This window comes from Macadamia integrifolia, chromosome 1, assembly GCF_013358625.1.
Source record: "Macadamia integrifolia cultivar HAES 741 chromosome 1, SCU_Mint_v3, whole genome shotgun sequence".
Classification (NCBI taxonomy): domain Eukaryota; kingdom Viridiplantae; phylum Streptophyta; class Magnoliopsida; order Proteales; family Proteaceae; genus Macadamia; species Macadamia integrifolia.
The window spans coordinates 18,286,678-18,308,903 of NC_056557.1; the positions used below are offsets into that span (position 1 = coordinate 18,286,678).

At 42.0% G+C, this 22,226-nt stretch overlaps 2 protein-coding genes across 2 annotated transcripts in view; one reads left to right on the plus strand and one right to left on the minus strand.

Annotated features, from left to right (window-relative positions):
- LOC122081031 (mediator of RNA polymerase II transcription subunit 22a-like) overlaps positions 1 to 22,226 on the minus strand; it is a gene marked incomplete in the record, with an annotated part of 41,733 nt that overhangs the window by 1,788 nt on the left and 17,719 nt on the right. The window contains 1 exon segment of the mRNA XM_042647973.1: positions 12,497 to 12,562. Coding sequence (XP_042503907.1) covers positions 12,497 to 12,562 — 66 coding nt within the window.
- On the plus strand, positions 6,251 to 9,691 carry LOC122081022 (uncharacterized mitochondrial protein AtMg00810-like). Its single transcript, XM_042647963.1, has one exon. The coding sequence runs from the start codon at positions 8,908 to 8,910 to the stop codon at positions 9,616 to 9,618; it is 711 nt and encodes a 236-aa protein (XP_042503897.1). The 5' UTR covers positions 6,251 to 8,907; the 3' UTR covers positions 9,619 to 9,691.

The following is a 22,226-nucleotide window of genomic DNA, read 5'->3' on the forward strand; positions in this document are numbered from 1 at the left end:
AGGCAACACTAGGGGAGGAAGAAGCAGAAGCAAATGGAAATTCTCTACCGTTGGTCAGAGAGTGTCTGGGGAGCCCCAGCTGACATCCTTGACTAGGATCCTGCTATCTTCAGAACACAGGAGACCAGATAGAGGAAGCTTAAGCACATGTAGTCTGACTGGAAAGGTAACGTGGGTGACGTCATGTTGAAGTGATTCTTCTTCCATAGTATCGCAGCCAATGCCACTCATGGACCATAATATCAGAAAATGTTGACACTGTAGAGAAAGTTAACCAAGGAGTGAAGGGCCTCACTGCTTATTAATGGATGAATATTTATTTCCCAATCAGAGAGATGAGCTCAGGGAATACATAAAGGCTTGGAGCCACTGTGGGCAGACTACATTCTGTACTGAGATGTGTGATAGGTGGACTGTGACCACTATCCACAAGTTTTTGAAGACTGTTGGCAAGGAGGCAGGGGATAGAGAATGTTATAAAAGTGGTGACAGACAATGACAACAACTTCAAGAAGATTGGAGAGAGACTAATGAACGAAGCAGACACTGCCAGTTCTAGGCTCCAATTGCAGCGCACACATCAACCTCATGATGAAAAGACATGGGGTTTGAAGGCAAGACAAGCAACCAAATTTGTATACAACCTTGGCGGCTCTAGTATTGAGGACAGTAGAAGATATGGCGGTCGAAACAGCCACTCAACATTCTCGGGGTAAGGCTGCGTAGTTCTCTCCCCCACCCCCCCAGGACCTTGCACATGCGGGAGCCTTGTGCACCGGGTACACCGTTTAGTGGATATGGTGGGTATGGGCAATGGCTACACCATTTTTTGCCCTAGAGAACTCCTGATCCAAGTCTGATGGCATGTGTTGTAATAATGGGTTTTATGGGTTTTAGGGAAAGTGTCAGTTACCAAATGGACCCTAAGGGGTTTAATGGTCTTTGTAATTCTCTAGAACCTTCTCTCCATTGTTATAAATAAAGAGGGCTAGTGTCATATGTGACATAAGTCATTACCCCATTCAACATGGTATCAGAGCCATAGGATCCGAAACCCTAAGGGCTCTCCCTTTTCTCCATCTCTTTGCCTCTTTCTCTTTTTTCTCTCTCTCCCAGTGCCTCCTTCATCTATGCCTTCCTCCATCTCTCTTCATCTATTTCTCTCTCCTACTGGGAGCTTCTTAAACCACCAAAAGGGTTTCTAGCCTCCATCCATCCTTCCCCTGGGCCCTCAAACTCTCTTCTACAATGATCTGAGAGACCCATAACCTTTTTTTCATCATTTTTTCAAGGTTTTCTCCCTGAGAACATTTTTTATTGCCGGGTTCCCCACTCAATGCTCCAATCATATTGATGTTTGTTGCAATTGCTGCCTCTTATCCTTGTTGTGGTATGTACTGACCACTTTTTCGTTTGAGGTCTGTGTTCTAGAGCGATCCCCAAAATCGTTTTCTCAGGGTTTTACCCTTTATCGATTTTTGGGTTTTCTAGCTTTTCTTGGTTAGTTTAGTGCTTTCTCTATCTCCGGCTAGTGTCTCTTCTATTTGCACAGCCCCCCTTAAGTAGCAACCATGTCTACCAGCTCCTCTGCTTCTACTGGCAGAGACACCACGACTCTTCCAATCTTTCCTCCTTGTGTTGTCAAGCTTGATGGCACAAACTACCTTATGTGCTCACGCTTGGTCTGCATCTCCATCAAGTCTCGTGGCTATTTTGGGTACCTCACTTGAACCACAAAGTGTCCGACCACCGATATTGAGATTGACAAGTGGGAGTGTGCCAACTCTCTGGTTATGGCCTTCCTTGTCAAATCCATATTGCCACAGCTTTCGCATCGCTATCTCCTCCTTGACTAGGCTATGAAGATCTGGAAGTCTATCCAGGATATCTATTCCTAGGCAGGGAATGATGCTCAGGTCTTTGAGCTTCGCCAAAAGGTTCGTGATCTGAGGCAGAGAAGGCTCACTCTGTCACAATACTACTATAAGTTGCAGACACTATGGATTGAGTTGGATTTTTATAAGTATACTCCTTCCACCCTTGAAGATGTCACCAAGTTTTAGAAGCGAGAGGACAAGATCAGAGTCTATAACTTTCTGGCAGGTCTGAAATGTGGAGTTTAATCAGTTGCGGTCCCAGGTTTTGAGTCATGACCATTGTTAGTTAAAACGCGTTTTAAACGCGTTTAAAATGCGGTTGACGTTTGCAGCCGTTTAAAACGCGTTTCGCCATATGCCTCTATACAATGCGAAAAAAAAAAGGGAACGGCCGAATAAAATGTTTAAAACGCGTTTTAACGCACGTTTAAAACACGTATGCGTTTTTTAAGGGCAAAATAGGAATTTTGTCATACTAATTAGAAAAAAAAAAAAAACCCAAAACAAAAGAAAACGTTAAAACCATTTGATAGGGTTTTTTCCCCAAATCCACATCTTTGTGTTGCTCTCACGGTCTCACGGTCTCACCCAGTCACCCGGATTCGATTTTTCCTCTGAACCCTTCTTCTCTGTTGGTCAATCGAAGAAAACTCAGAGAAAAGAAGAAGAAGAGACAAGTAGACAACCGCAGTAGCAGGTTGTCGAAAGTCGGAACTCGGGCGACTACAGCAGCAGTAGCAGGTCGTCGGATCTCGGGCGTCGATAGCAGCAGTAGCAGGTCGTCGAAACTCAGGCAACGAGTTGTCTACAGCAGCAGTAATAGGTCGTCGAATGTCGAACATCGACAGCAGTCGATCAAAGGAAACCCTCTTCTTTTACCTCTTCCTCAGTCCTCAGTCCTCAGTCCTCAGTCCTCACTCAGTCGACAGTAGTCTCAGAGTAGCGGACTCTGCCATAGGTATAGTGTGATACGGATACCTATTGGTCACATATCCTCTTCTTCTTCTTCCTTCACTGTTCAGAAGAAATTCCATCTAGCTTATATCTCCAACCATGGCCTACCATGGGTGAATTCTGACCTTTGCTTTTGTGTTTACTTCCTGTCTATCATTACTAGTAACACTCACTTGATGTTATGTAGGTTTCTTTATGTTTATTGTCCAGTGGTTTTCTGTTTTATCTATTCTGAGTTGCAGAAGGAACCTCTGCCCTTAAAATTTAGTTGAACATTCCCTCATTTTTTTTTTTTTAAATTTACTCATTTCTAACCAGACAGGGTAGTGTTCAAGTATTAGGCATTTCTAGAAATGAGTTACTGAAACGACTATTTTCTAAGCATCTACCCAATGATGAACCTAAATACAATATAAACGTTTCATGGCTTGTACAAACCTAATGCCCCAAAAACTACAAATTGTGGTTCGATTGATCAACTAATAGCATGATTGCTAATCGATAGCCTACCAATAATGCGCAATACCATTTGATTTTCTGATCAAATTAGACCATAATGTTGGACCAAGCTGCATTCCTTGCACCATGATTTTAATTGATGTTTCAAAACTATCAACAGTCGATATGAACACGACACATTTATTCTATTTGTATATCTTTGGTATAATTTTAATGCTTCTGATGTACTTTCAAGGTACTATAGTTTTGAACCAACAGATTGAAATGTTGACATTTTACATCCCTTTTTCTTTTCATTTACTAATCTATGATTTAATTTTTCCGAAAGGAATTTACTCATCGTTCATTCATAATACATTAATTATTCTATTTGTTGAGATTGGAAAGGATGTTTGATTATATTATGTAGGTATTTCAAAGTTGAGCTACCTGAGCGTAAGCAAAATGGTGAGACTTAAGGATAAATTTTGGGAACATGTAGAGCAACGTGGTCTGAGCCGTTTCACATGTAACTATTGTGGACTTAATTATTCTGTGAATGTTTCACGAGTGAAGGCTCATTTAGCTTGTCAATCTGGACATGATGTTCAAATTTGCACCCAAGTTCCTGAGCACATTCAAGCTGATGCCCTGGCAGAATTTAATTTGAGTAGATCTGCTAAGAAAATGAGTGATTCTCTTGAAAGTGGAATGGGTTCCACAAGTAGCACACCTTCTATGCCTCAGGTTAGGAGTACACATCAACCCACAATGGTAGAGATGGTTGCTAAGCAAGACAAGAAGTCATTGGATATGTTGGTAACTGATTTTTTTGTCAATAATAACATTTCCTTCCATGTTATTCAGACAAATTCTTTTATTGAGATGCTAAGGGGTGCATGTGCATATGGTACAAGTTATGTTGTACCAAGTTATAGCAATCTTCAGACCAGTTTGATTCCTGAAAAAAAAAGCATAAATCATGCAATATGTTAGCAACATAAAGGCAACATGGGGTATCACAGGTTGCACAATTATGTCCGATTCTTGGACTGACATAAAGAAGAGGTTGTGGGTTTAATGTGATTGCTCACTCTCCTGGGGGTGCCGTGTTTTTTAAATGTATTGAGTGCGGTATAAATAGATTAACTTCAACATTTCTTTTCAATGAAATTTCTGATGTCATTGAAAAAGTTGGACCAAACAATGTTGTGCAACTTATTTCAAATAATGGTTCTAACTTTTGTTCTTGTGGTGCTATGTTGGCTGGAAAATGGCATCATATATATAGAACAAATCGTGCTGCTCATGGGATTAATCTGCTTTTGAAAGATATTCATAAGAAAGTTAAATGGGTGAGGGAAATTATAGAAGATGGGAAACTTGTAGTGGATTATATTCACAGGCACACAGGTATTGTAGCATTGATGAGGAAATTCACCAACAATAGAGATATCAAGCAGCCTTGCAAGACAAGGTTTGGTACTTATTTTTTTATGCTGCAGTCTCTTATTGTTGTTGAGAATGAGTTGAAGCTTTTTATTGCATCATCTGAGTGGAGAGCCTTTCAATTCAATAGAGCTAAAATGGCAGTGAGAACTGTTGGAATAATTCAATCAGATACATTTTGGGAGGGGGCAAAAGAAGTTGTTGCTTTTATGGAGCCACTTATTCGTATTTTTCGCCTTGTTGATTCAGATGGTTCTACTGCAGGTTACTTATATGAAGCAACAAAAAGGGCAAAAGAAACATTGAGGAAATTTGTGGAGAATGATGGAGGGAAGTATTTAGCCATAATGGACTTGTTTCAATTTAGGTTAGAGAAGAACATTATTCATCATGTTTATGTCTTTGGTGCACTTTTGAATCCTTCCATTATGTTTGGTGGTCGACTTAATATTGATGGAACTAAATTTATGAATGCACAAGAATTTATTATGAACATCATGGTTGCTTTAGAAGATCGTGAGCAATTCATGCAAGAAGTCATTGATTATCGCATGAAAAGTCCATTGTTGTTCAATATGACAGGGCAGACAATGATGAAAACTAACCATCCAAGTAAGTGACTTAGTTAATTAGTTTATTATTGAATTTTTTTTTATTAAATATAGCATTCTTATATTTGTTTACTTATGTTGATTTGTAGGGATTTGGTGACAATTTGTTGGTAGTGCATTTCTAGTGCTTCAAAATATTGCTTGTAGAATCTTGAGCCAGCCTTGTAGTTCCTCTCCTTGTGAGCATCATTGGAGTGCTTGGGATGCAACACAAACAAAGAAAAGAAACAAATTAGCCCCAGAGATGCTAGAAGATTTGGTGTACATCAGGATGAACTCTAGGATGAGGGAGAACTATGAAAGCCAACTACATAAAGATTCAAGGCCTATTGATTTAGACAATCTTGGTGACTTACCTATAGTAGACTTTGAGCTTGAAATGGAGAGGCTTGAGCAGACATACGAGGAACCTGAACCATCTGACACTGGAGCTGATGGAGTACTTCATATAGTTTAATGCCTCCTCATTGATCTTTTTTTTTTATCATTGATCTTTGGACCTGTTATAATGATACTGAGTTCTTTAGACATCTTGGATGATATGGATGGGTGGATTTTTTTTTTTTTTTGGACATGTCATTTTTAATATGGTGTATTAAGTTTTAATTTGGAATTTACATTGGCTGCTATATTTTGGATGATATATGCATGAATGTTTGATGTTGATATAGTTTAGAACATTAGATGTAGGTATACAAGTAATAATCTCTCAAATTACATGAGTATACTGCCCTTTTTTTGGTTTTGTTTTTTTGAAAACTACACGTTTAATACTCGTACCGTTCGTTTTCATCCGTTTGACGTTTCCTGTTTTTTTTTACCTTTTTTTTTACCGTACCGTTCATCGTTTTTATCTGTTTAAAACCCATACCGTACGTCTCTGTTTTTTTTCCATTCCCGTTTTAACTAACAATGGTTATAACCCCTTTCCTACCTTAGGTCAAGCCTATGTTGTGATCCAACTTAAGGACAGTCGACGTACTACTATGCTTCCACAGCAAGCTGCCACTCCTACTGAGAGATCTGCACTTGTTTTTGGAACTCAGTCCCTTAGTGCAACCCCACAGTCTGGTGACTCCTCTACCAGGACTCCAGTGAAGTGCGATTACTGTGGGAAGAAGCATCACACCAAGGAGTACTGCTGGAAGCTTTATGGCCAACTTGCTGATATATCTAGAAAAAGCGAGGGAAGGGTCGTGCCGGTACTTCTGGGCAGCCCAACCATATTGAAAGCCTTGACTCTAACTCTGCTCTTAGCTCCTCAGCAGCCTCACTATCATCTGACGAACTTACTGCCCTCTGACGCCCCTTGACACATCCAGATTCTCCAGCACTTGCCACTGCGAGCTCTGCTCATTCCACCCATTCTGGGTCAGGTATCTCCTTTTATAGCCATCATATGTCCCTTCTACCCCTTGGATTATAGACTCTGGGGCTTCTGATCATATGACAGGCCGCTTATCTTTTTTTTTTTTTCACAGTACACTACTTTACTTGTCTTGGTAATGGTAAGGTCAAATTGGCTAATGGAACTTATTCCACTATTCTAGGGAAGGGCTCTATTAGTTGTACCCCCTCTTCATCCCTTTCTATTGTATTGCATGTTCCTTCTTTTCCCACTAACCTTATGTCCATTAGTAGTCTTACCTCCAGTCTTAATTGCAAAGTCATATTTTTCCCATCTCATTGTGTTTTTCAAGATCTGGTGACAGGGGCAACGATTGGCTCTGGTAGGGTACGTAATGGCCAGAGACTCTTCAGACATCTACGTCCCTCCCATCTCTAAGTTACTGCAGTGGCATCATCGGTTGAGACATCCCCCTTTGGGAACTTTGGCTAGAGTTTTTCCTTCCATTAAAAATTGTAATTCGAGTCAGTTTTTTTGTGAGGCATGTGTTTTGGCCAAACAAACTCGAATCACTTATTTTGTTTCTGAAAATAAAAGTCACTCCTTTTTCATTAATACATTCTGATATTTGGGGTCCATCCCGCTATGTGTTTGTCAATGGTTATCGCTGGTTTTGTCTCTTTTATTGATTGTCATTCTCAGACTACTTAGGTTTATATGATGCGAACTAAGGACGAGACCTTCTGTTGCTTTCAACAGTTTCACCACATGGTTCAGACTTAGTTCGGTGCTACCATTAAGATCCTTCGAAGCAACAATGGTCGGGAATACTTTGAAGTGTCCTTTCAAGCTTACCTTTCATAACATGAGATGATTCATTAGACTAGTTGTGTGGATACTTTGGCTCAGAATGGGATTGTTGAGCGGAAGAATCGCCACCTTTGTGAGGTAGCACGTCTCTTATGTTTGAGATGCAAGTTCCTCCCCAGTACTAGAGCGACGCAATTCTCACTACTACATTTCTTATCAATCGAATGCCTTCTTGGGTCCATGCATTCCGCTCCCTCTGAATCTTCTCCAAGGTTCCGCTGCCTTTCCTGTTCCTCCTAAGCAATTCGGTAGTGTTTTCTATGCTCGCGATCATCATCATCATGGAAAGTTTGATCCTTGTGGTCTCCTATGTATTTTTCTGGAGTATGCTCCTACTCAGAAAGGCTATCGATGTTTTCATCCTCCTACTCAGCATTAGTTTGTGACCATAGATGTTGTCTTTCACGAATCTACGTCATACTATACTGTGACACCTCTTCAGGGGGTCTCCTTCCATTGTGGAAGATGTGCATCCGTCTCTTCCGTCTCTTGAAATTGCTATCCCTGCTAGTATCCCATTTCAGGGGGAGAGTGACTCCTACTTCTCCTACTTCGCCTCGGCCGGTGATAAGTGTTTATAGTTGCAGAGAGCAGACTCAAACCACTACACATCCAACATCTACCCTACCATGCCAGTCGTCTCCTCTCAAGCCTGATCTTGTCCACTTGAACCCTAGTAATTCTCCTTCTCCTTCTGTTGATCAGTCTCTTGAGTTGCCTATTGTTGTTCGTAAAGACAATAGGTCTTGTACTTTACATCCTATCGCTAAAACTGTTTCTTATGACTCACTCTCTCCTTCCTGCTATAGTTTTGTGTCTTCTCTTTCCTCTGTGTCCATTCCTCATACCTGGCAGGAAGTGAGTGTAGACTCACAATGGCACGTAGTTATGGTTGAAGAGATGCAACCTCTGAAGAAGAATGACACATGGGATCTGGTGTGTCTTCCCTCACAAAAGAAGACAGTTGGGTGCAAGTAGGTCTTCACAGTAAAATAAAAGGCTGATGGTACAATGGATCGGTACAAGGCTAGACTTGTTGCTAAAGGCTTCACACAGAGTTATGGGATTGACTACTAGGAGACTTTTGCTCCAGTTGCTAAGATGGACACAGTTCGTGTTATCTTGGCTTGTGCCGCCAACTTAGATTGGGATCTCCAGCAGTTAGATGTGAAGAATGCCTTCCTTCATGGGGAGCTTGAGGAGGAAGTGTATATGGACATTCCTCCTGGGTTCGCTTGCTCCAAAACCCAAGGGAAGGTATGCGAGCTGAAGCATGCTTTGTATAGGCTAAAGCAATCCCCTCGTGCTTGGTTCGGACGCTTCCATAAGGCTATAGTCGCTACAGGTTACTCTCAAAGCAATGCCGACCACACTCTGTTCATCAAGAGATCTGGTGGGAAGATTGCTATATCCTAATAGTGATATTGTTGTTACTGGTGATGATCTGGCAGAAATCTCTCACCTCAAGAGATACTTGAGTGAGGAATTCGAGATCAAAGATCTAGGACAACTTCGTTATTTTCTCGGCATTGAAGTTGCCAGGTCTTCTCGTGGGATCTACTTGTCTCAGCGGAAGTATGTGCTTAATCTTCTCTCTGAGACAAGCATATTAGGGTGTAAGCCGGCAAACACTCCTATTGAAGCTAATGGTCACCTGAGTAGCAAGGAAGGTGACCCTGTGGATAAGGGGAGATATCAGAGATTAGTGCGGTGGTTGATTTATCTCTCTCATACACACCCTGACATATCATTTGCCATCAGCCTAGTAAGTCAGTACATGCATGATCCCCACTTGACTCACATGGAAGCTGTGTTGCGTATTCTCCGATACTTGAAATCTTCCCCAGGACGTGGCATATTTTTTTCTCCTCTTAATCACCTTAGGGTAGAGGCCTTCATAGATGCGGATTGGGTAGGTTCCCCTAATGACCGCAGGTCTACTACTAGTTATTGCACCTTTATTAGTGGTAACCTTGTTACATGGCAAAGCAAGAAGCAAGCCTTGGTTGCCCATTCAAGTGCTAAAGAAGAGTTCCATACCATGGCACATGGCATTTGTGAGCTCCTATAGCTTCATGGTCTTCTCACTGATTTGGCTGTTCCTATGAAGCTCTTTTGTGACAACAAATTTGTCATTAGCATTGCTCACAACCTTGTCCAGCAGTATCGAACCAAGCATGTGGAGATCAATCGACACTTCATCAAAGAGAAGCTGGATATGGGCCTTATCACTGTGCCTTTTGTTCTCAATAATGAACAACTGGCTGATGTATTTACTAAAAGTCTTAGTAATAAGATGTTTCATCCTATTATTTGCAAGTTTGGCATATGCGATATCTACGCACCAACTTGAGGGGTAGTGTTTTAATAATGGGTTTTATAGGTTTTAGGGAAAGTGTTAGTTACCAAACGGACCGTAAGGGGGTGGTCTTTGTAATTCTCTAGAACCTTCTCTCCATTGTTATAAATAAAGAGGGCTAGTGTCATATGTGACACAAGTCATTACCCCATTCAAAAGTATGGTAAGTATGGCTAGTATAGCTCTTCTTCATCATTACCCGCTGAATCTGAGGGGAGACCATATAGCGGTACATTGTTTGAGGAGAGGTGCTTATCATACCCAGCCCCCAACCATATATGCCCACTCCACCAAGCAGTTACGGCCAGTGATTTATATCATAGGTTCGATTATTTTGCATATGCTGACAACTTCACCTATAGGGCTGCTATGATGGACTTCGAGCACTTTTTTCACGCAGAAAGATGACTTAGTCGGCATTTATCATCTTGTCGTCCAGTTTGAGCAATGGTTCCATTGGTCCCGAGGGTAATCTAATGATTTTAACCTTCTAAATAATAATATGTGGTATTGAGTTCTATAATTGTAAACTTGTATATATTGAACTTACTGTCTACAATGAGAATTTTTTTGCAATAGTGGATTTGTAATGTTAAATAGTTTCACACTTTGACAAATGTGGAGTGCTTTCTAATTTTATGATTCTTTATACTTAATGCGTGTTTCAATATTTTTTGTGAATAATTTCAAAGAATGTGATAACCAAGCCCACCAACTATTCCATAATTTCAGAAATTTAATTTCCTAAGTTTCCTTATTTTCAGAGAAATTAACAAATTCATTCCCAACAAACCAAAACCATATCTCAACTAGGTTACCGCTGGTTTCAGGTGGCAATTAATAAATGAGATGAAAGTATCCTCAAAGGATCGTTTCAACAATTATACAATGTTAAACTAAAATAGAAGTTTGAATAAGTAACCTTTTTTTTTTTTTTTTTTTTTTTTTTTGTGGGGGTGGGGTGGGGGGGGGGAGGTGTAGGTGGGGACTTCTACCATCTTGAAACCTTACATAAATTTTACTCCTGAAAGAGGACCACAAACCAAATTCCAAATTATAGAAGCCTGGTGCTACAGAGTTGGGTGGGTTCTTACAAAGACACCAAATTATGAACTACAAACCCAAACCCAGACAAAAAAAAGCAAACCAAGATAGGGATGGTTTTCCTTCAGCCACGTTCAAGGGAGACAGAGGCCTTCAGACGGCATTAGGACTTAGGAGGGGTATCAGGGAACAGTACAGGGATATTATCGACTCTGTACTGTAGTGTGGCAGACATTTACAGCCATTAATGGCTGTACTTTTCCTGCACCAACTTTCTTCAAGTATCTATGATTAAGAATACATTATGGCATGGCAGAATAAATATCGTCAAATTAATTCTTTTTACCCTGATCATTGAAAGTTTAGCAGTATCTATCCTTTACCAAAATACATCCAAATAATCTCAAATCTGATAGGGTCTAGAGCCCCACCTACAGACACATGGTAAAGACAAAGTTAATTCCACACCACTATTTGGCTAAATTGCAAAACAAATTCCTACTAAAATGAAGATGAAACTTAGGAACACATAAAAACAATCATCACAATCTGCTATTTTCACCTTTGTTCCCCTTTACCCCATTATTTGCAAATATCAGAACGCTTATAGATAAACTGAAAGAACAGTGTCAAGTATGAATTGTTGGGAGAAGATTTGCTGATTGATTGATCAATGAGTTATTTTCTCAATTGGTCTTCCAGCCCATCAGTTGCCAAACCATCTGATAATTGCACTTAGTTTCAGAAGTCTGATATGTTACAGAAGAAAGGGATAAGAGAATATGGCCTTGGGTCTCTAGTCTTGACCATGGACCAGATCATTGAGGCAGACATATTTGACAGTCCGACAGCGGATGAAAAAAATGGTTAATAATTCTATCATTCTATGTGCTAATACCACAGTAACTGAGTCTTAAAACCATCTTCACAAACTAATCTATCAACAACTATAACCACTATCCTACAAAAGAAGTATTCACTAGGAAATGCTCCCTTTGTCTGCCTAACAGGTGACTATATCCTCTAGAATGTACATACTCAAGTTAGCTCAATCAAGCCTCATAGAAACTATTATACCTCTATATCTTCTAGAATGTTACATACTCAACTACGCCTCATAGAAACTACTGCTGCTTGCCTACATGAATCCTGTTCTGCATGCCACTCCGTCTAGGGCCTTATTTTATTGTACCACAAATTTCTCAGTGCACCCTAATGATAATGTTTTGTCCTGATTTTGAATGTCAAAGGACAAAACAGGAAGAGGGTTCATGTTCAACGGTTCTGATAAAGTTTTTAATGCCCGCACCAAACTTGACAGAACAGCCCTGACCCCTCCGTATCTGGTTTGGGAGAACCAGTGCAAAAGCATGGGCTGAGTTGTTTCTTCTAAAATGCATATTTAAACTGCAAAGGAAAAGATTAACAGGTTAAATTACATCTATTTTCTATGGACCTTCTAAAACCCCCAGATTACATGTAAATCAGTGACAAAAACACAGTTCAGTCTATTTAAAAGTTGCATGCAGCAAAGAAATGCTCGTACCATTCTGGCCGCACGCATCTCCATCATGAATGCTTCTTGTGAATTCCTGACTGGTGGGTCACTTACCTAATAAAAGCAACATTCTCCACTTCAGTGAATGATTAATTTGTACTGACGCTTATGGTGAGATTTGTATTATGAAAACTATAAGATGATAATGAGTTAACGACAGTATGAATGGATCCTACCAATACTCGCATACAGTGTTTTCAACATGGGATCACATCAGAAACCACAAGAAGTAGGATTCAAATAGAAATATATAAAATCAGAATATAAATACCATGGATAACTCATCATCCGAGCTAGATCTTATTTAAAAGGAATCCATTTTTCTGATGCACAAGACCCTGGTTCGAAAACTCGGCGATATCTCGCAGAAATCTTGGATTTTTTTTTTTTTTTTTTTTTTATCGAAACGAAATAGCATACGAAACACAGAAGTACATAATTTCGGTCATTTCGTTTAACATCACTATATGACACAGATCCATCACAGAGATGAAAATTATTGATATCATATGATACCAGTCAGCCAGAAGAGATCCAAATTCACCAAGAGGATGACATCCAATTAGCAAGAAGCATTGTTGCTTTAACATCGAAATAATATCAAAATTCATACCATTCTTTAACTTTCACATCCCTATATTATTATACAATCAGTGTTATTCCAAGTCTTGGCCATAATTTACTCAAAGTTTCGAGTCTTCTTGGAACACTATGTGGTATTGACATAGAGTTAAAAGAACGGTTTCCTAGGGTGTTTTAACCATGGTTCAAGGTTTCCACCGATACCGTCGAAATTTCCCATGTTTCCAAGGTACCCCAGGACTTCGATACCAAATACCATGTGACTTTTAAAAGTCACTGGTTTCGACTAGTATCGACCAAAATTCCCACATTTCGACCGAAATGTGGGAATTTTCCAAGCCTTCTTATTTCAAAATTTCGACCCTTTCCCCCTATTTCTTCTCTATGAAGAGGGAAACTTGGGAAAACACTTAAGATTTTGCCCTTGTGCTATCAAATCTTCATTCTAAGCTTGGATCTTGCATATTCATAGCAAATCTACGTAAGGAAGGGAGCTTGGACTAAGAAGGTAAATCCCATCTCCCCAAACCTTGTGTGCCATACTTCGAGAGCACTGGTTCATTTGGATATGGTGGTGGGTATGGACAGTAGGGTGGATCTTTAACTTCATTTGGACAGGAGGGTAGTTCAGGGGGTGGGTCATCTTTTGTTGACAATATCTTTGGATATCCATCCCAACCTTGTATGCCACATCCACATCCTATCACTAATGATCTATGACTGAGCCACTCCCTACGCAGGGTTACCTAGCTAATGTTGATGATACATCTTATAGATGGGTAGTGACGAACTACTAGAACAATTGGGCCCAAAACATGTCATGGGACTCATATGTGGTGCATTCAGAGGAGCAACTATGACATCTGCAGTGGTACACAGCTCGTGGACTGGAACCGCCTAGAAACTCTACTTGGAATTTGCTCACTACTTTCGAGTGTTGAGTACTTGAGTCACTACTGTTGAGTGTTGATAGATAACTGTTGATGATATAATATTTTTATTTATTTTGGACCATTTGGATTATGTCTTATGTTTTGATGTAGATTGTAGATTATACATAGTCATTATGAAGTATAGTTTCAGAATTTAAGTCAACAAGTTAGCGTAATGATTATCGAACCTTTGGTTCACCACACAAGTAAGACTTTTTTTTTAAAATGAAACTAATGATGTGAATGTGATAGAAATGTTTAAAATATGATGTACACAAAAAATCAGACAAAAAAAACACTGTTTGGGGGTCGAAACCTAATTTTCCACCATACCGGGAAAAATTCCGCGGTATCCTCAAAATTTCCCAGGTTTCAACCGAAATTTCGGTCTCCCCAGGGGTCAAAACCTGGTCGAAACCCGACACCGTGAACCTTGGTTTTAACTTGGTTGTACACTAGTACTTGACTACTTATAACACTGGACACCTTGACATTGTGTGATATAAAATGGTTTTTCTTCATTCCTAATACATATTTTAGTTGTTTCATCATATTGTGTGTGTTTTATTACTAAATTATAGGTAGAATAGGCTATATTTGAGAAATTATAAAACAGGGTATGACATATACTACCAACCTAGGGTACAAAACCAAACTACTATTTTGGGTGTATTTTTTTACAATATGAAGGTTCCAATATGTTTAGAAATGCATACAAAGGCTCTGAAGTTTAAAGCCAAAATATGGTCATTTGACCACCGAAATGGCGCCAGCCAAAACAATGCAGAGTTTTGATTGAAACCCGAAATATTTCTTGACCCCTGATTTAATGTGGAGAAAATAACACAGAGCGAAGTAGAGAAGCAAAGTTCGTAAGACAATTTCAGTGCCCTCTATTAAAACCATAGAATGCAAAGAATATACAGCAAACTCATATGTAAATCAAAGAAATTATTAACTGCTTCTGGATTGTTGGTTATTGTTCGATGCATTTCTGGTTGCAAGACAGAATAAATTCCAGTGATGGGCCTATGTATGTGCTGAACCTAAAGATGTGTCCATATTAATATTATTATAAAGCTGACCTTTTGCAGGAGATTTTGTTGTTAGCATTGTAAAGCATAGGCTCCTCCTTTTCCATACTTCCCAATAATCAGAAAATCTTTTGAATCACCGAAACCCTGGCAAATAAAATTCCAGCATCATCAATACCTCAGCAAAATTTGCAGATTTCTTGTGATCAATCTTCCTTGTCACATGATGGTGGAATAACGGCCCCTTCCCCTCCAGTGGTCTCCGCCGTCAGTCCTCCTCCTTTCCCTGATAAACTCCCCCCCCCCCGATCCTGCAGCCCCTTCCCTTCCCCTCTTCCTTCTCTCCCCTCCTCCCCTGACCACCGTCCTTGGAACTCTGTGGTTACCTCCTCCATCCTCCCACCACTGGACATACACTATTCTTTCACACACCCCACTATTCTTTCACACCCCCCCTGCCTCCCACAATTCCACCACTGTTGTCCTCTGTCTGCCTGGCCTTCTTGAACCTGAGATCCTCAAATCGAAAAATTACATTGTCGGTTCGTTCCTTGGCAGCCGTCCCCCCTTCTCTGTCATCAAGACCTCTCTTCTGAACCAATGGAAGCCTTCTGGCTCCCTCTCCACCTTCATGCTCGAAAATGGAACCTTAATCTTCAATTTTGCTGCTACTATTGACGAAACTTCCGCCATCGATGGTGGCCTAAGGTATGTGGGAAAAAAACCAATTTTCTTGAGACAATGGGATGAGTACACTTCTTTCAACCATTCAGAACCCACCTCCATTCCCCTCTGGGTTGTCTAACCCAACCTACCTCCTCATTTCTGGTGCGCTAAAGGCCTCAGCCTAATTGGCTCCATCATCGGCAAGCCCCTCTACTCCGACATGGAAACGAAGACCATGGATTGGCTGTCCTTCGCTAGAATCATCATCGAAGTCAAGGCTGACCAAGTTCTCCCTTCATCTATTACAATCATGGACGGCGAGGGCCACTCCTTCGACCAAGAGGTAAAATACGAGTGGTTACCACCAATCTGTACCAGCTAAATGCTTCGGCCATTCTACAGTCCTTTGAGCAAAAAATAAAGCTGATGGCCCAGAAGCTCTAACTACATCATCTCGCTCGAAGCCTTATGCAATTGCTAAGCAATCTCATGAACCCCTCTTCATGGAACATGTCTCTAGAAGAAGAAAAGGAGAACTGAATCGCAGATCAGCGCCAACAGAGCTCCTCGCCGTCTCACAACCTGCAGCTGCCTCTGATTCTTGGACCACCGGTCTCATTGAGGACCCTTTACCCTCTGGTCAGAACCAATTCTCGATGTTAGCACACTCTGGCTCCGATGATGGAATCGACAAACTGTCACCTAGCCCCTTTGCTGCCACTTCCCCATGCACCACCTCTGCTAAGCAGCACTCTACTCCTGTTGAATGTTATCTCACCCCTTTTGTTGGCCAGGCTGGAATGCTCCCATCTTCTAAACCGAACACCCCGCCACCTCCTCTGCCTCTTCCATCCCCTGCTCCCTCTCCCTGCAGTAACCTTCTCTCTCGCTGAACCCTCATTTCATCCTCCTCCCCTTCACGCACTCACTTAAACCATTCCACCTCCAATTCCACCCACCTGGCTCGGTGTGAACCACCATTCATCCCCCTGAACCAATTTATTCCGGTTCAGCTACTATCCACTTTCTCCAAATTCCCCATGGACCAACCTCTTTACCCACGTAACTTCTACAACCCAAACACCCTCTTAAACCCGCCCCATGTCCCCTCCTCCATTCCCGATCCACAATCCTCCTCCAACTCAACCCACAATCGTCCTCCAACCCGCCCTCTTCTACCTAAACCCATCACCCGTGCACACCTCCTTCCTTGCCCGACACCCCTCTTGGGACGCCCCTAGCTCCCGACACCTCTACCACTTGTTCATCACTATTCATTGTTGTCACTGGCTCAATCACTGACTCTTGGGACACTCCCTCATCCCTCGCTGGTGCCCCCTCTACCGAGCTGGTCCTCTCGACCAGTCTTACCATCGCTCTTCTTGCTGCTCCGACCTTGGAAGGTCCTGCCTCTACTCCCTGGCCTATGCAAGACCCCCTACGTCTCCCCTGATGGCTACTGTCAACAATGAAATTATGGGCTCTCAAGCTTCGCTTCCTGTCTCTGCTACCCAATAAGCTACCCTCTAAGTGCTGGCTTGGAAGGCCTCGTCATCCCTCCCCTGTTTCAGCAAGCACCTTCTATGCCCACCTTATTAGCCCCAGCCACTGCTCACCGAACTAGCCCTCCTAACCCCCATTCAGCTGATGATTCCCTAACTCATCATGTTGCCTTCGAAGGCCCTTCTTCATCTCTCTAGTCCATGTAGGCCCATCCAGTGTCCACCTTCGATGCAAGCTCCCCCCCAAAGTAGATGGATCCTTGTAGCCTCCCCTATATGCTACCCATAGCTCCCCTGCCCCTGGTCCCTCCTTGTTGATACCCTCCCTGAGACCCCCTTTTTTCCTAGCAGTTCCCCCACCTCCCCTGGGATATCCTGTGCCACTTCCCCCCTCCCTTCTCCGAGAGCTCCCCTTACAGTAGTTGACCCCAAACCTACAAAGTAACAGTTACCACCCCTGTCGTAAGGTCCTCCTCCAAATCTAAGAGCCTTCCTCCCACCCTCTACCCAATCCCCTGGCATCTAGTACTGTCGTAAGCCCCCTAAATCTGATTCCTCCCATCTCAAGCCTCCTCCCTACTCCTTGGAGCATTTGTTGCCTCCCCCTTGTTTCTAAATGATCCCTTGGACCATTTGGAATGTTTGAGGGCTTAACTCCTCGTCCAAGCAAGCCGACACCCGATTCCGCATCTGCTCCTCCCATACCAACCTCTATTGTCCCCTCAAAACTAGAGTTCTTAAGGCTAATGCCTCCAAAATTGTCTCCTCCATTGCTCCTTCCTGGTCCTTCATTTCTAATTACCTCCATAGCTCCAATGGAAGAATCTAGACCCTCTGGGATCCCTCTTCTCTCCACATCGCTACCCTCTCTTCTTCCCAAGCCATCCATCTCTCCATCTCCCATCCTTCTGGCTCCCGCATTAGCTTCCTCTCTGTCATCTATGCTCATAACCTTGCCTCCCTTAGGCTTCCCCTTTGGTCTGAACTTCTTTCCTTTGCCCCCTCCACGGGATTGCGGGAGACTTTAATGTCATCCATTTTGGTCACGAAAAGCATGGGGGTAACCCCATTGATACCCAGGCTCTTGACTCCATTAATTACTGCACTGATGACCTGAGCCTGAGCAATCTCTGATGGTCGGGTGTCAAATTCTCCTAGCACAACAGAAGATCTGGCAACCTTCGTGTGGCATGCAAACTGGACAGGGCCATTGTCAATGAAGCTTGCCTTGATTCTTTTCCCTCTTCCCATGCCTGTTTTGATCTCACTAGGATCTCTAACCACAGCCTTATCTCCATTCACGTCCTTCCCTTCCGCTCTTTAGGTCCCAAGCCTTTCAAGTTCTTTGACATAGGGTCCTTGCACCCGGATTTTCTCTCAATTGTCCAAGGATCTTAGTGCATTCCTATTCACCCTTCCTCCTCTACGCTCATTGCCTTTGTCAAAAAGCTCAAGAATGTTAAAGCTGCTCTTAAGCTATGGAACTCTACTTCCTTTGACAACATTTCCTCTCGCGTCTCCTCTTGTTGAGACAAGCTCCACTCCATTCAATTCAGAATCCAATCCGATCTCCTTAACCTTGAGCTTGTCGTGGAGGAAAAGGCTCTTGCTTCAGACCTTTCCTTGCTTCTGGCTCAAGAAGAGATCCGACAAAAAGCTCGTAGCAAAATGGCTTAACCTGGGTGACTCCAATTCTGCCTATTTCCACCAGTCTCTTAACGCCAGGAATAATGCTAATACCATCCCCAAACTCATCTCCTCATCCAGGAATGAGATTCTCAATCCTGAGGACATCAAATCTGAAGTCATCTCTCACTTCTATGGGATCTTTCTCCTGCCCCCTCTCCCCCACCCCCTCTCCTTCCCAACCTCCTCAACAAATTCGTCCCCAGAAGACCTTCTCCCTAGACTCCAGTCCTTCCCTTTGAGGAGGAAATTCTCTCGACTATCCTTTCCCACAAAGCCAATAAACCCCTTGGCCTGGACAGCTTCAATATGGGATTCTTCTCCTCCTGTTGGAATATCAATCCCAACCAGATTAGTGGAATTAATCATACCTTCCTCTGCCTCATCCCCAAAAAAGAGGGTGCAGCTACCATGAATGATTTCAGACCTATTTCTCCCTTTAACCTTCTCTACAAGTTCATTGCCAAAATCCTCGCCAATAGGATTCTGAATGTCATAGACTCTCTTGTAAGCCCTAATCATGCCGCTTTCATTACTAAAAGGAGCATTGCAGATAATATCATCCTTTGCCACGAGATAGTCCGAGGTTTTGATCACAAATCTCATTCTCTTGCAGCCCTCCTTAAAATTGACATTCACAAGGCTTTCGACACTTAAGTTAGGACTTCATCTTCAAAGTCCTGCTCTAAATGTCCTTCCCTACTTCTTTTGTCCACTAGATTCACTCTTGCATTTCCTCCCCCCGTTTCTCTGTTTTGGTCAATAGGAGCCATACTGGTTACTTCCCCTTAGGCCAGGGCATTAGATAAGGGTGCTCTATCTCCCCTTTATCTTCTCCCTGGCCCTGGAAGTTCTATCTCGTTCCATTCAATCGGCTACCAATCTTAATCTCATTTTTCCCATTCCAAAATGCAAATTCCTCCTGCTTTCCATCTCCACTATCATGTCCTTTATTCATTTGAAAGCCTTTCGGGCCTCAGTATCAACCTCCTCAAGCCAAGTCTCTTCCTCTCTCGTGTTACTGTTAAGGCTCAGGCCCACCTCCTTGGGATCACAGGGTTCTCCTTGGGTTCTATGCCAGTCAAATACATGGGTCTTCCTCTCATCTCCTCCAAGATTTCTGCTCATCACTGCTCCCTTATGCTTAATCTTCTGAGAAAGAGTCTCCAGCTCTGGAAAGACAAGCTCATCTTCTATGCTAGTCATCTCACCCACATTAGATCGGCTCTCCAGTCCATGCACCTTTACTAGCCTGGCATTTTTGTCCTCCCTGCCTCTTCAATCAAGTCCATCAAAGGGCTCTTCTGCTCCTTCCTCTGGAAAGGATATGATTCCTCTAAGTTTCTCCATCCCCTTTGTTGGGATAAGATCTGTCTCCAAAGCTGAAGGGGGTTTGGGATTAAGAAGAATAAAGGAGGTCACCTCTATTGGTATTCTTAAGCTCATCTGGAAAATTGTGTCCAAGCAAAGAAGTATCTAGGTGGATTGGATTCTCTCCTCCCCCCTTAAGCAAAACTCCCTCTGGACTGGTCCAACCCCTCCTGATGCCTTTAGGATCTAGAGGAAAATTCTCAAAATCCTTAGGCCTACTGCCCTTAATGCCATCTCTTTCTCTATTGGCAATGGTCAGTCTACCTCTCTCTGGTTGGATCCCTTAGCACCCTTTGGGCATCCTTTCCTCTCTGATTACTCCCATGACCATCTACTCTTCTGGCCTCCCCAAGTCTTCTCCCCCCGTTTCCTCTATCATTTCTCCCTTGGGCTGGTCCCCCCTTTCTCTCTCCCTCCTCTTGCTAACCTCTGGTCCTCCCTCCGCTCCCTCTCTCTAGGACATCGAGGAAGGGAAGATAAATGTACCTGGTTGCCCTTTTCTAATAGGATCATAGTTGTCAAGGCGTCACCTCAGGCGGTTTGCCTGGGGCCTAGGCGACAGCCGCCTTGTTGCACTGCATGTCACCTTGTGTTTCGGCACTTATTTATGCCAAATATCATTCAAGTAAATATTTTATTTACTTAAGATATTATTCATAAATAAGCAAATACCCCCTATTTGAATCCAATAAAAATAGTTTAAAAATCAAATTCCAAAAGGATAAAAAGTCAACCCCCCAGTCTAAGAACAAAAACTGGATTTTGGTAATAGGGACGATTTTCAACTTTTAAATACTAGGGTTTTTATCAATTATAAAAAGTTTATAAATTCTATCATGTTAAAACATTGCTAAAAACCAAAAGTCCGGTAAAAAAATATTTTGTTTTGATATTCATAAAATTATTTTCATTCAGGCGATTTTAACAGTATTCGCGCACTTAAAAATAAGTTTGACTAAAGCATAACTTTATCATTGCAACTCAGATTTAAGTAATCTTAGACTTGTTAGAAAGCTGGTTTTATATTATAACTAATACAAAAAGTCTCATGTAAAAGTAAAATCATTTGACTAGTCAAACTTATTATAGAATAAGAGCATTTCTCTAAATGTTGATTTTTTATAACTTAATATGACTTAATGTTAATTTTTTATGATTTGATGTGGCTAAATGTTGATTTTTAATGACTTGATGTGGCTTAATCTTGATTTTTTATGATACAAAGTATATATAACTTACTAAATAATGTTAGAAAATAGGAAAAATAAAAAATAACACTTGTTCGCCTAGTTCGCCTTAAGGCGGGCGCCTTCTCGCCTAAGCGCTTAGACAACCCTCCACCGCCTTGGTTTGCCTTGGCACCGTGACAACTACGAATAGGATTTTCTCCTCAGCCCCTGTGGTTCCTTGGAGAAATCTCGTCTAGTTCAAAGGTCATATTCCTCATCATAGCTTCATTGTCTGGCGCTCTCTCTCCAACTGCCTCCCTACATAGTCTTTTCTCATATACTGCCATATCCTTGTTAACCCCTCTTGCTACCTCTCCTCTCATGGCTCTAAGGACACTTCTCACCTATTCTTTTCTTGTCCTTTCTCTTCCTCTGTCTGGAAAGGTGTCCTCTCTAGATGCTGGCCCTCTGGTAGGCCCATTCTTCCTTTTAATGGGAAATGGATCTGGATTGTCATGACCTTTGCGAGCTCCTCCATTTGTGACACTCTGGGTAAACTAGCTTTTTGTGCAACCATAAACCACCTCTAGATGGAGCGTAACATCCGTAGATGGTCATCTAAATCTCTCTTTTCGGACAAGATTTAGAAAGCCATCTACTTTGATGTTACTTCTAAGATCCAATCCCTTCATCCCTGCCCGGTCCCAAACACCCATAGGAATAGGCATATCATTGCCTCTTGAAGTTTACTGCTTGACACCATCCCCCACACTTGA